Genomic DNA, 14658 nt, shown 5'->3' with positions numbered 1-14658 from the left:
CAAGTGAAACAGCAGTTCCGGGACAGCTCTGTGGTTCCGTGATGTACCATATCTTTGAATTATCCAATTAGGTTGGAAGCAACTCTTATTTGCTCTTTTGAAAAATAAGATCTAAGCTACTCATAAGAAGGGAATGGCAGTCAGTAGGATTGAATCAGTATCTTTCCATCATACCTCTGCTCATTCTGTAAGCAATGATTCAGCATAACTGTACGTTAGTCATTTGGCTAGGCCCTGGGCTTGTAAAGCTCAATAAGAAGTCACTTGCTTCATGGGGCTCCTAGTTATAGGGTAGGCAGACATGTTAATAAATACTTGCAATGCATGGTGTATACACACACACACACCAGATTTAATAAGAAAAAGAGACATTGTCGACATTGCTTAGGAGTCTATAATGCATACACAATCAGTTAAAGCTTCACAGGGGAAAGAAGAAAGAGCATTTCTTATTTCCGGAAGGGTTATCCATGCAAATAAGGGAAGGGAAGAGTATATTATGGAAAAAGATCAATCCTGGCAAAGCAGAGAAATACAAGACATCTCAGGAGCTGCAAGCAGCGTCTGTGTGTTGGTAGAAATGTAGGGGCAGAAGCCAGAGCAGCGCCACTGGGGGTGTTTGCACAGCATCTCTGTTCACAGTGATGCTGGGAATAAAGGACCATTCAGCTTGAATGAGGCTCTGTCCCTTGTCTCGCTACAGGGAGAGTGTGGCGTGGGTGGGGACTGAAAGGGCTGGGAAGCTGCATGACTTCTTGGCAAGTACGATCCACTTGTTCTTACAAATGAACGTTGCGATGCCAGCACATCCCTCAGCTCTTCTTGAATCATCTTGAGATGAAATGAAGCCTGGCACTTTGGCATAGTCTGTTACTGTGACCTAAGTCCCATCGGAATGGGACCCCTCAGAGGTCAGGGCCAGGAAGGCCCGAGCTCGCTTCCAGCAAGTGAAGCATGTCTTCTGCCAGTCAGGCTGGGGCCCATTTTGGAGAACATGCCCTTTCCAAGAACATTTTAAAGTAATCTGATACCATTGAGCTATTATGATCTATTATATTTTTTTTAAAAAAGAAAGCAAAAAACGTGTTATACCTGAAAATCACAATAAGATGATTGAAAGAAGAATAAAAATACTTTTGGAACTTTCCACTTAACAGAGGCAATAAGGAGGTGAAATGAGAGGGAGTCCATTTTTGGTTTTTTGTTTTAAAATTTTATTGTAGAATATAACAAAATTGATCACTGTAACCATTCTTGAGTGTGTGATTCAGTGGCATTGAATATATTTATATTGTTGTGCAACCATCACCACTATCCATCTCCAGAACTTTTTCATCAACCCAAACTGAAACTCCATACTAAGCAATAAGTCCCCATTCTCCTCTCCTCCAGCCCCTGGTAACCACTGTTCCACTTTGTCTCCATGAATTTGACTGTTCTAAGTACCTCTCATAAGTAGAATCATACAATACTTGTCCTTTTGTGACTGGCTTATTTCAATTTGTATAATGTCTTCAGGGTTCATCCCTACTGTAGCGTGTATCAGAATTTTATTCCTTTTTAATACTGAATAATATTCCGTAGTACATACATACGGCATTTTGTTTATCCATTTATCCATCGATGGACATCTGGGTTCTTTCCACCTTTTGGCTATTGTGAATAATGCTGCTGTAAACATGGATATACAAATATCTGTTCGAGTCCCTACTTCAATTCTTTGGTTGAATTGCTGTATCAAATGGTAATTCTATTTTAATTCTTTTCTTTGAGGAATTCGCCATATGGTTTTCCACAGAAGCTGTCCCATTTTACATTCCCACCAGCAATGCGCAAGGTTTTCAGTTTCTGAGGGAGTGGGTTTTCGCACATGAAAAAAAGACGGTGCCTTCGAATTGGCATCTCAAAACAATGCTAAAACGTGTATTTGCATGAGGAATTTTCTCTAGGTTTTTAAAAGAGCAACATTTATAAAATCTGGTCTTTAACTCCTCATTTTAAGAGCTCACCGTTAGCAACTTTAACATTAAAGCAACAGTGGCAGCCCTTCAGGTAAAGACCACAAGCAGCCTGCAGTGTCAATTCAATAACTAGAAATCCATAGGGCACAAGACTGGTTGGGAAGATCAGGGAAACAAGAAGGTCTCAAAGCTGACCTGTGAGCTGCTGAGCCCATTAAATTGAATAAATAACTTTAGTAAAAACAAGAAAGGGTAGTGATGAGGATAGAGACGAGAAAGCAAATGGAGGCACCTTTTACATGATGAACAAAGAGATGGAGGTCACAGCGTGTAAGAGGCCATTTAAAAGTGGCTTAAAAAAAAAAAAAAGTCGCTTGATTTATAAACATTAGGGACATGAAATGTCAGGGAAAACGAAACAAAGCCTGTCAGAAATGGTTTTAAACAAATAAACCCAAACACAAAAACTGAAATCAACTGCAGGATTTGCAGGCGTGGAGGGAACAGCTGTGGAGGATTAAACTATATGTGTGAAGAACGTGACATGTGTAGAAAGTCAAAATGCCATAACCCACCTCATGTCTATAGAGATCTTCCATTTTGTACACTTAGTATTTACTAGCAGAGAAAAGATACCTTTTGATGTAAGGCATAGTTGTGTAAAGGCAGAATATTGGTGGTTCGTTCAGCAGCTGAACAGATGTTTCTCCAGTGCCTATTATGTGACCACTTCTGGACTGGGCAGTGGAGATGGAGCTGGCAGTTGTGGTCGGTGAAGCAGACAGGTCAATTAGACAGACATCCTCAGACAGGGGATGAAGCACCAGGATGCCAGAAGCTCCTAAAAGGCTTTCTGAAGAAGTCTGAAAAGACACGTGGGCTGAGTAGGAGTTTACTTCCCAAAGAAGGAAGCAAGGTTGAGGTGGAGTAGAACTTCCTTCTAGGAGGAGGGACCAACATGAGCAAAAGTGAGGGAAGTACGAGAGTCTGATGGGTGGGGAGGTGATGGCAGAGGAGAACAGGAGGTGCTGGAAGCTATCAGCAGCTCAGTGATATTCCTAGGCCATGAATTTCAAGGCAGGAAGCAGCTGGGAATCATGCTGGAGTAAGATCAAAGATACACACTTTTTTCTTTTCCTCACTAATCTCTAAATCTGTCCCATGCCCATCCACCACCTCCCGACACAGGCTCACCTCTTTTTAATAATCACAATTTTAGTATGTTTAATTGAAGATTCATTGTAAGTAGGCTGATCTTTGGAGATGGGGAAGCTGATTGGTGTTAACGGTAATTAGCCTCACGCTCTCATAGGTTTTCTTCTTTTTCTACCACTGCCTGAATTGGGCATTGCGGTTGGTTCTCCAGCATCTATTCCACCCCTGCCTTGTTGAGTAACAGCGATCTGGTTTGGGGACTTGACCTTAGCTGAAGGTCAGCTGGTTTAAGGGTAATCCTATCTCTACTGCCAGGGTTTTAGTTCACTAACGGATGTGTGTGATTCACTTTGGGCCAATGAGAAAAGATCCAAGTTTGGAGGAGGATTTGGGGAAGAAAACTATGGTCAGTCAAGCTGTCTCTATTGCTAGATGAGAACCAGAAGCTTGTAGCTCTAGTGCCATGTGGGGACCCAGGCTTAGGATAAAGATGATGTTATGGATAGCAAAATAGAAAGATGAAAAAGAGTCCTTGATGGCACCGTTGAACTTGGAAATCAGCTAACTCAGAACTTTTCCCATTACTGGGCTTCCTCTCCTGAAAGATAATGATTTTCCTTACTGCTTAATCTATTTTGGATTTGTTCATCTGAAACTTGAAATCATCTGCAACCTAAATGATACATGATCTTTGTGGCCTTCAGTAGACACCTGTATGACTTTATGACTATAACCCTTTGAGCCTCATTTCCCTTGTCTGTGAAATGAATATAATTATGTCTCAGAGTTTTTCATGAAGATTATTTGAGACCCACCACAAGTCTGAGGGAAGAGGCATGAACTAATACATGCTGAGTGCCTACGAGGCACCATGAAATAGACTGGTCCTTGTTTTAGGAAGATTAAAGGCTAGAAGAGAAATTCAGATAATTTTGATATAAAATAGTTTAAATAGGGTCACATGCATATGGATCTTTGTACAATATGTTTTTTAAGGTCATTCGTACAATGTTGAATACTTGCCATTCCAGGCACATGACCAAATCTGAAGAGTTGGTATTTAAACCAAAACCTGAAGGATGAGTAGAGGTTAGGTGAAGAATGGGGAAGAACAGTTCAGGCAAAGAAACGTTATATACAAAGTCCAGAGGGGACAGATTATGCACGGCCTTGTTGGCCATGTTAAAGGTTTTTGAATAATCTGGGTGTAAAATGAAGCCATTAGAAAGTTGTTTTTTTTTTTTACTTTTTTATTAAGGAAAATTTCAACATAGACAAAAGTGGAAGAAGTAGTATAATAAATCCCCATGAATCCACCAATTGGCTTCAAGAATTATCAACACGGCCAATCTCATCTCATCTATATCATTATCTTGTTCCCTATCCATTTTTTGTACAGTAGGTCCTTGTTGGCTATTTATTTTAAATAAAGCAGTGTATATATTTCAATCCCAAACTCCCTAACTATCCCTCCCCTCCAGGTAACCATAAGTTCATTCTCTAAGTCTGTGAGTCTGTTTCTGTTTTGTAGCAGAAGTCTCTTGAACTAACCTATACATTTTTAAATGGGATTGCGGGGGTCCAGCGAGGAAGAGCAGTTGGGCTGGTCACATTCTGGGGGAGAGAGGTGAGTAGCTTGGACCAGGGTGATGGCAGTGGAGGTGTGGAGTGAAGTAGGTGGATGGGAGCAGCATTTTGAGTGTAGTGCTTACTGGCTCTGGTGATAGATACAAGGGATGTGGTGACTTATGGAGAGAGTGTGTCAAGGAGGACTCTTCAGTTTCTGTGTGAGTAACTGAAGACAGGAGAAGGTGAATATTTTTTGGTAGAAAAACCAAGCTTCGGTGTGAACATGTTAAGTGTGAGATCTGTGATACACTGACATTGGGATGTTGAGTCACAGTCTTACATCTGAGGCTCATGAGAGAGGTCTCTCTGGGCTGGATTTAAAATTTGAGAGTCATGGTCAGGTTGATTGCATCAGAAGTGCTGGGAATGGATGGGACCTGTTAAGGGAGGAGTGGAGAGTGGGAAAAGAACACCTGACTACTTCTGGGAAGGCTTCCCTCGTCTCTCAGGTGTAAAATATTCTTTCACAAGCCTGATCAAGAGAAAAGAAAGCCCTGGGGTGCTAAGGGAAGAATTTTACAATCCCAGACGTCCTCTAAAGGGGAAGAATGCTGAGAAAGGGGGAGACTGAAGATCCTGGGTAAAAGGAAATTACTGATGAAGTGGAGTCTCGAGGGAGATGGGAGGGGATTGGAGGTTCTGGCCTTAAATCCTCTGAGACCAAAGGGAAGGGGATAAGGATGGAAGTTTAGCTACATTTGAAGGCTTGAGGGTCACAGGGAGATGAGAGAATTCTCCACCAGAGACCTCAAAACACACATACCAGCTATATGTACATACATGTGTGCACATTCACTCACACACACCCATTGGTTCATGGATGTCATCCAGGGGGAATGTATGTTTCCTATAACATTCCCTGCTATTTCTTTGATAGTCATGGGTACACAGGAGGAACTCCTATGTGGAATGAATAAATATACTCAGTATGAGCTTTAGATTTTATTTGTGAGGGTATCTGCGTTAAAGGATGTGGAGAGATAAGGTGAAAATAGGAAGCTATTAGGCTTGGCTCCCTTCAACTCTCCACTCTGACCTTTCCTTCTTTCATGGAGTAGTAGTAACTGTTTTAAAACCACTAGTTCTTTTGTTTCTTGTCTGCCTCTTCTATTGGATTGTGAGTTCTTTGAAGCTAACATCTGTCATATATAAATCCGTGCTTGCAGGACCTGGTCCAGGAACGGCACACAGTAAGTGCTCAGTAAATATTTGTTGAATGACTGCAAGAGGGTGGACTTGAGTGGATGCTTGAAGAATAGAGAAGATTCAGAAATGGGGGGAGGGAATGAGCAGTTTTCCAGATGGAAGCAGAGATACACACTAAACTGCAGGGGTTGAAATGATTGCATGGGTGGAAGGCAGTACCCAAGTTGCCTGATTTGGTGTTGTCATCTGTAATGTGGGGATTAGTTGCTTGCTCAAGGTCAAACAACTTGGAACTGATGGTTCCTGGATTTGTACTCTAGTCTTTCTGACTTCAAAGCTCAGGATTTCCCACCATACCGTGCTCCCTCTTCACCAAATCATTTCCCATAATTATGACCCCCACCTCTCAACTTGGAGATGCCTTGTATCTTCCCACACAGGCCAGATGAAATATTGTCTTTCGCGGACACCTCCTTTATAGGATCTGTTTTCTGAGTTTAGATTTTTTCCTCTTTCCTAGCTCTCCACTGCGGTTTGAACCCACGGGGTATTGATCACCCTGCCCGTGCTGAAGGTATTAAACTGCAAATTGAAGGTGAAGGTGTTGATTCTCACTCTATTAAAAACAAAAATTTCCAGAAGGTGCTTGACCAAAAAGGAACCCCCAAGCGACTGCAGGCAGAAGCCGAGACGGCTAAGGTAGGTAATAATCCAGTAAGTTAAGGAGATTCTGAAGCTGCAGCTTTGCTATTTTGTGGTCCAGCCCCAGATGAGAACCGATGGTGCTTTCGTTAATTAGCGTTGTATCTTCAGTTAAAGAAACACTGCTCCTTGATTGCAGGTAATGAGAAATGAAAATATTGACCGCCTCCCCTTTAGAGTGAAATTGAAACACATTTGTGGTCAGTTTCATCGCATGAGGCTCTGAGGATGGTATAGAATGAGCCACAGGGAAGAGTGCCTTGGAATTAAAGCTGAAAGATTTGTTTGCCAGGCTCAGATTTATCATTTTATGATATTGGACAAGTCCTGTGACTTTTCAAGCCTCAGATTTTTCACCTATAGAATGGGTATCAGAAAAACTCCATCCTCCATTAGGTTGAACAGATGAAATAATATTATGTATGTGGAAGTGTTTTGTAAAAGGCCCAGTTGGCTGCATGAGTATGAGGGGGCTTTTTGCTGACAATCACAATAACAAGTAATATTTTGTTAAATATATACATATATGCCAGGTACTGTTTGAAGGACTCTTGATATACTGGCTTATTGTCTCCCTGTAACAATTCTATGAGGTAGACAATAGTAAACAAGACCCTAATTAATGAAAGGTATAACTGTTTTATTTTGTTGCAGGATACTTTGTTCTTTTAGTCTTTTAGCCTAGATGTTGGTATAAAACACACCTTGGTAAACTGGGAGGATGGATGATTCTTTAGTAAGAGCAGCGTCTTTCAAAGGGTTTCTGCAATGGAACTGGCACTATATGGGTTTTTGTCTGCAGTCAGTAAAGATGCTCTTGTTGGAGGTGTATATTAGTTTGCCCCTTGGAAACTGAGAGGACTAATCTTCGTGTGGTTATTTGATTTCTCCCTCGTGCATTTCCTTCAAAGGAATTTCCTTTCAAATGTTGGTTGAGTGGATGAATATGTGCATGCCTTGGAAAGCAAACGTTGCAATCATCCAAGAAAAACCTTAAGTAGAAAGGTCACTTGGCTGTCATACAATAACCACCGCTCCCCCCAAAAAAATGCCTTCCAAAATCAGATGTGAATTTTTCTTCTTTATCTATAGTTTTGAATAATTACCATGGCTGCTTCCCTTCTTTAGTGTGGATAATTAAAAACTGATGACATAACGAGTGTCTGTGTGTCTATGTTGTAGGGAGTGGGGAATGATTAGCAAGGAAGATATTGCAGATATTTTGCACTAGATATTGTAGCTGAGAGAAATTGCACCTTATAGGAAACTGGTTGATTATTGAGGTTTGGTCTGTAAGAGGAGTTGGGAGTAAGTGAGCCCTATTATGGCATCTAAATCCGATCAGCCAGTGGTGCCATCTTGAAAGAGTGAGAAAAAAATGTCTTAAGGGTCTTCTTTAACTAGGAAGATAAATGGTTTGTCTGAGTAGGATCTTTTCAAAGAGATGCTTAAAATATTAAAAATTAGAGTGGAGAAAAAGAAAACAAGTTATTGACATTTGCCTGATTTAATTCACCTTTCAACATGTCCAGATTCTCTTTTATTTGCACAACAGATTGGTGATATAAGAAGTTTGATTCAAACCTGATAGGATTTGATAACTTCTGAATTATTTGGAATGTGTGCAGTTGTAGTAAACCCTGAATTTTCATGTCAGTAGCACCTGCCTTTGCCTCTAGATCACCTTACGTTTGCTTTGCTGAAAACCTACTTCACTGAGAATGTAGTTGTCCATAATGAACCTTTCCTCAGGAATAGCCTACAGCTGGAAACCACACTCATCTGAGTTTGTCCAGATCACCTACAATGAAACCGCCAAACAGGGTTGAGAGGGGATTCTGAATGTCTTCACATTGACATGTTTAGGAGTGAACAGACGAGGAGCTCTTGTTACAAAGTACTTATTTTTTCATGCAGGACTTGATGACAATGGTGGTTGCTGCTGGGGGGACAAAATAAAAAGAGCTTGATTACTGCAGACCTGCAGTGTCACATACCCTGGAGATTCTGAGCCACAGACAATGTGAACATATTCTGTGCATGTACAGACACATTGAAATGTGCCCTCCTGTTGCACTTAGAGGGTTATTGCAGCTGTGAGTCATCCTTTTTCCTTGGGTAAATAATTGAATCTCTGGTAACTTGACCTACTCTAAACTTACCGTAAAAAACCTCTGGCTAGAAATGCATGCACTTAAAGCCACTCAGTAGTGTAAGTTGGTACAGATTTTCTGGAGGACAGTCTGATAGAGTTATCAACATTTTAAATGTGTATAAGTTTTGAGCCAGTAATTCCCTCTCTCGGAACTTGTCCTAAGGAAATAATCATCCAGATGTGCAAAGATGGCTGTAGGAGAATGGTCACTCTAGCAATGTTTATAATATGAAAACAATGTCCTTTCATAGGACATGGGCTCAAGAAACTGTGTTAGTGGAATGGAATAGAGTTCTCCCTTTATAAGGGTGAGGGAGACCTATGTGTATTTATCTTAGTCTATTCAGGCTGCTATAACAATACCTTAAACTAGGTGACTTATAAACAATGGAAATTTATTTCTCACAGTTATGAAGGCTGGGAAGCTCAGGATCAAGGTGCCACCAGATTGAGTATCTGATGAGAGCTTGCTTCCTGGTTCATAGACAGTCATCATCACACTGTGTCCTCACATGGTGGAAAGGGACCAGGAATCTCTCTGGAGTCTCTTTTACAAGGGCACTAATCCCATTCATGAGGGCTCCACCCTCATCACCTAAAGGGACCTCCCAAAGGCCCCTCCTTCTAACACTATCACATTGGGGGTTAGGTTTCAGCATGTGAGTTTTAGGGAGACACAGACCTTCAGTCTATAGCAGTGTTTATGTGGGAAAATGAGTATGCTGCTATTTTAGAGTGGGGAGAGGAGGGAGAAGGGCAAGTTACTGCACACAGTGTAAAACGTTCCCATTTTCGTAAAAATATCTTTTCTCTGTAAAAAGGCATCACCGAGTCTGAAAGAGTTCATTCCACAGTTTGAGCAGCAGTTTACATCTGGAGCTGAGATTATGGGGAAAACTTTCTTTTTCTGCACTTGAGTTTTTTTGGTTTTTTTTAAAGATATGTACCCTTCCAAGCATATTTATTTTAAAGCCCTTTTCAGATTGCCCCATTAACTTAAGCAGCTCATCCAGGACTTTTCCTGTTTGTTGAGTCTGTATTCTTCCTTTGAGGGTGCTATCTTTCCTCCCGTGGCTCCTAATTCTTGCTGGTTATTTGCCAAGGGGGAGTTATCTCGGGGACTATGCATGCCTTGGGTTGTGGAGGCCATTTGGTGAGGTGCTTTTGTAGTCTTTGTGCTGCTGAAGCAAGCACTGATGAGGTGCTTTTGTGTTTGTCTCTTCCTGAACTTTCTGGGATGTAACAGCTTTGACCAGGTGTTTAATTATGTTTCAATTTGATGTTCTCTTTGCTGACTGACTACACAAATCAAGTCCCCCCAGATGTGCTCTCCCATCTGCAGGCTTCCCGCAGGAACCTGGTTCTAGCACGCTATCACGCCTGTGGGTTCTGCCACTTTTGGTCTGGCCAAGTTGGGCTTTGAAACCAATCCCTCTTCCAGATCTCCAGCAGGCATACTGTGCTTCAATCCTCCTCATTGCTGTGGGCTCCTGGCACCTAGAGATGTCTCTTTGGCCTTATATAAATTTAAAAATATATTTTCTAATATCTTTAAGTTTTTAGAGCCAGAGAGGGGATTGTATAGCACAAGTTTAATCTACTGTCTTGACCCTGAAATTTACATTGCTTTCATAGTTAAAAAATATCTCTATCGCTACATATCTTTGGAAAAATCATCCTTTTTGTTTCTTTATCTTAAATGTGATTTGGCACCCTTGGTCCCAGTTACTCTAAAGACTAGGGCCCTGATTCCAGAAAGAGGTTATCGGTGCTATGAGTTGCCGTCAGCTCTTATAGACAAAATAGAAATCAATAGAGAACCAAGCTCACTTTGTTTTTTTGGTTTGTTTTTTTTTTTTTTTTTTTTTTTTTTTTTGCTGCACCGCATGGCATGAGGGATCTTAGTTCCCCAACCAGGGATCGAACCCGTGTCCCCCCTGCAGTGGAAGTACAGAGTCTCAACCACTGGACCGCCAGGGAGCTGGACCCCCGAGCTCACTTTTAAGCCTTATTATTAGGTAGCATAGAGTCTACTTGGAAAAAAAAAAAAAGGAAGAAACAGATCCAATTGAATTGTGGATTTGCAAAAGCGATTTACCATTGGGAGTGCTAAATGCTGGTGAGGACTTAGGAATTCAGAGAGTATGCATGCCCTACCACAGCTGCAGTTATAAGTTCAAAATGCAAAAACATGTTGACTTAGCTTTACAGGTGGATACCAGGCAAGAGATAGTACATATAGCATTTCCTCTCATCGGGAGGGCCAGAAGGTATGAAGGTACACAGCTGCTTCTGTTCCTTCACCCACACAGGGGTACCTACAACTGCCACAGATGAGAGCCAAGGTGAGGATGAGTTTCCTTGACTCAGAGAAGGCACAGCCTCTTTTTCCCACCATTCTTTTTACCATTCTAGTCATGTGGGCCCAAGGCCATCTCACAGGTCCTGTAGACCAGGTGTGGTCCACATAGCAGTTTTCAAGGAAGCAGCGCTGTGAGCCCCTGGGGTCCTTCCCAGACAGGCCTGAGGTTAATGAACCCTTCCTTCCAGAGCAGTAGGCATGGGGCTGCCAGAGGGTAGGTACTCCAGGAGAGGAAGAAATGCACCTATGCTGTGAAATACGGGTAACATTCAAATATGCAGTAGTGAGAATGGAAGGCGTCCTTAGCAATGGTGTGACCACAGACATCTTCAGGTGCTCTCGGCAACAGTCTCCTTGAGTCCAGGTTTGTGTTGCGGAAGATGAGGTTGGAACAGTAGGTTGGGGCCCAGTCGTATGGGATTTGAATGCTAGGAGCGTAGATTTATTTTCTATCTGCACCATCCAATATGGTAGCCACTAGCCATGTGTGGCTATTAAATCCATTAAAAATGAATAAAATGAAAAATTGTTTCCTTGGTCACACCAGCAAAATTTCAAGTGTTCTGCATGTGTCTAGGGATTACTGTCTTGGAAAGCACAGACATAGAACATCACAGAAAGTTCTGTTGGACAGGCTGCTCTGGTTTGTGGAAGCCATTGAAGTTTTCTGGGTATAGGAGTGAGTAAGATGAAAAGATGGAATTGTGTGATCTGACCCTTGTCCTTGGGCCTGGGGGGACATGTGCTTCAATCATGAGAAAAATGTGGAAAGGGGAGTCTGTTTTGAAAGTGATATCCCTAAATGCTCTGATGGTTGGAATTTGAGTTTCCATGGCAACTCGGGCTATGGAATAAGATCAGCCCATCAGCAAACAGTATCCTGGCTGTTCACCTTGGAATTCTGGAATGTGTCCTCACAAGTGGCCTAAATACAGCATTGGGAAACTAGAAACTTCACTTCTAGACTTGCTTTTCTAGGTGCTTATGAGGAAACTTACCCTGTGTTTTCATGCCTATGAAATAAGGGTTTCATAAGGTTAATCTTTATTTTTTCTTGCCAGCAATGTTAATTCACCAGAGCCTGTAGAGTGGTGAATCAGAGTAATGATCAAGAGTCTTGGTGGCTTTTTGTGTGTCCCTCTTATATGTGTCACTGCCCCCTTTTTATTTATAAAATCTCTGTTTTGCAGCTGAGAAAACAAAGAATTTGAATGGCTTGCCAAAACTTAGTTTCTGGCTAAAAATTGGAGGAAGATGAAATTCACATCTAAGTACAATGACCCTGAAACCATGATTTTTTTTTCACTCCTTTAACATTAAATGTACAAATGATTTATTTATTTGAAAAGAAAATATAATCTGATATACTGAGAATCTGGCCAACTAGGTGAAAGAAGAGGTTAAAACGCTGCCTGTATTCTTCCTTTCTTGGATAGAAACACAGCAGATCTTTATTGCTGTATTACATAAGGGAGAAGCAGCGCCAGCATCCAAAACAGTGAATAATTGCCTGCATTTGGCTTTGGGATGCATTCTGTGAATCTTTGGCAGCAGATAGCCTTTTCTCATTAGGCTAATATTAGATTTAGTTTGTGTTTCTTTGGCATTGAGTTAAAAGGAGCTGGCCTGGAATTTTGTGTTGGAGGCAGGAGGAGGAGAAAGCCTGGTGCTTTGGGTAAGTCACAGGTGGATAAATGAGAGTTGACTGGAGGGCCGCTGGTGGACGTTTGTAAGAGTGGGCAGGAAGCAGTAATCTGGGATTGAAATGGAAAGTTCAAAGAATTTTGACTTGGGTTAAAGATGAAGGGTGGATTGTACTTAACCTTGATCAAATTACATGGCTCAGCTGTCTCTGAGAAGGTCTGTAGCAATTTGGGGATAGAATGATCTAATTCTTGGCTCTCTGTATTTCTTGGCTTGGGGATCAAGAGTGTCTCCAAAAGAAGCTGCCAACCCAATATAATGTCACCAATGATAGGAAAGGACATAATGCATGGGAAACATAATGAGCACATCCTTAGTTAAGAATTGTCAGGGGTCAGAACAAGAGACAAGCCAGAATGACTTCATGCTATGTGAGTTCAGCTCCCCTCAACCCACCCCATATATGCACTGGGCACTTGGAAAGAAAGAAACTACAGTTAACCCATATTTGAAAAGGTAAGCATTTATTACCAAAGTGTTGAGCTCTGAAAAGTGTAACAGTAGAGCATGTATTTGAGCCACCGTTTCATGGTACAATCAACCAAGAAGGAACCTTAGGGAACATCTGACTACCTGATTTATTTCATAGGTGAGGATGAGAATATATGGCTTCTCCAAAATCTTGAAGCTAGTAGTGGCATAGCCTAGCCTAAAACATAGTAATTCTGACCCATGGCCACTGCTTTCCACTCTGTTGTGCTGACAAATCTTATACAAAACAAGTGTCTGCGGCCATTTGGTTAATATTCCTTTTCTTGTGTACCAGGACTGTAGTACGTGCCGTTTGAAGATGCAAAATGGAAAGTTGCATCAGGGGAGGTGGAACCCCTATCAGTGGGTGGATCAGAGCCCAGTTACAATTCCATCGACAGTTTTGACACAGAGAAGATAGGCCTCTGGAAGAAGGCATTTGAGTTCTAAGTGTGGCTTGTCTGGTAGCACTCTGCCCAAATGCTTTTCTCTTCCAGCCTGAAATGCTGGAGATCAATATGTAAACCTTTCAACCATGGCAGCAGTTAGAATCATAACAGTCAGAACTGATTGAGAGATTTTAGAATTGTATGCATCTATATAAAGGCAAGGGTATAATTTGTACCTAAGAAAGAGACAGACATAGGTGGCACACAGGACAGCAGTGAGCTTCTTCTGTAGTTGTGTTGAAAAGACTCCCAGTCCTTGATGGGTGATGCTGGAAAAGCCGAGGGGTATCTACAAGCCCTGGTGAACTCAGCTGAGTGAAGAACTCAAGAAGCAGATAAAGTAGAACTTGAGAGAGAAGCTTGAGGCCGAGTAAGATGAACAGCAGAAGGTGGTGGAAGAAAGCAGGGTTGGGCCTTTGCTCACACAGCTAGAAGGCTGATGCTAGCTCCTGGTGAGGGGCACTGTCGTTCAACAGGCACACACCATCTCTGAGCATATAGTGTCACCCTCTTTCTCTCTACATACACACCAGATGCTAAAACGTTTTATAAAATCCATATTATTAAGATTTTTAAGTGTATCTTTGCTTTCCCTGGTATCCTATGTCATAGTTGCTGTTGAACTATGAAGACTTGGACTCAGGTGACCATTTAGAACAGGGGTGTGCAAACTTTTGCTGTCAAGGGCCAGATAGTAAATGGCTCTGCGTGGTGGATGTTGCAGTCCCCACGTGACTTTGAGGAAGTGGATGCATTTCACTGAGACGCTTGCAGGGGGACCTGTGGTTTAGATGCACATCTTCACTGCTCCACATTGGCTCGGCTGTGCCTCAGCCGATGGGAGGAGCTGGGCGGCTCAGCTTTTGCCCCTGCACACCCAGCATTCTGGAGCAATGTTGGGGGAGGGTGAGAGGTGGACAGGGT

The 14658-nt window shown here is 42.0% G+C and overlaps 1 protein-coding gene and 1 long non-coding RNA gene across 12 annotated transcripts in view; both read left to right on the top strand.

The window, feature by feature from the left end:
- The window catches only part of LOC309646705, a 610320-nt gene that overhangs the window by 179210 nt on the left and 416452 nt on the right, over positions 1 to 14658 (top strand). The gene's annotated exons all lie outside the window — the stretch shown is intronic.
- SAMD12 (sterile alpha motif domain containing 12) overlaps positions 1 to 14658 on the top strand; it is a 443684-nt gene that overhangs the window by 32475 nt on the left and 396551 nt on the right. For all 11 annotated transcript variants that reach the window (XR_014255505.1, XR_014255506.1, XR_014255507.1 and 8 more), the window contains exon 2: positions 6412 to 6590. Coding sequence is in view for 7 of the 11 variants with exons in the window: in XM_082433281.1 (XP_082289407.1) it covers positions 6412 to 6590 (179 nt within the window). In the remaining 4 variants the exon portion in view is untranslated. The remainder of the gene's footprint in view (positions 1 to 6411; positions 6591 to 14658) is intronic.

Source organism: Balaenoptera physalus (assembly GCF_965194825.1).
Source record: "Balaenoptera physalus genome assembly, chromosome: 17".
Classification (NCBI taxonomy): Eukaryota; Metazoa; Chordata; class Mammalia; order Artiodactyla; family Balaenopteridae; genus Balaenoptera; species Balaenoptera physalus.
The sequence above is the reverse complement of the archived record's forward strand: the minus strand, read 5'-3'. Positions and strand labels throughout refer to the sequence as shown.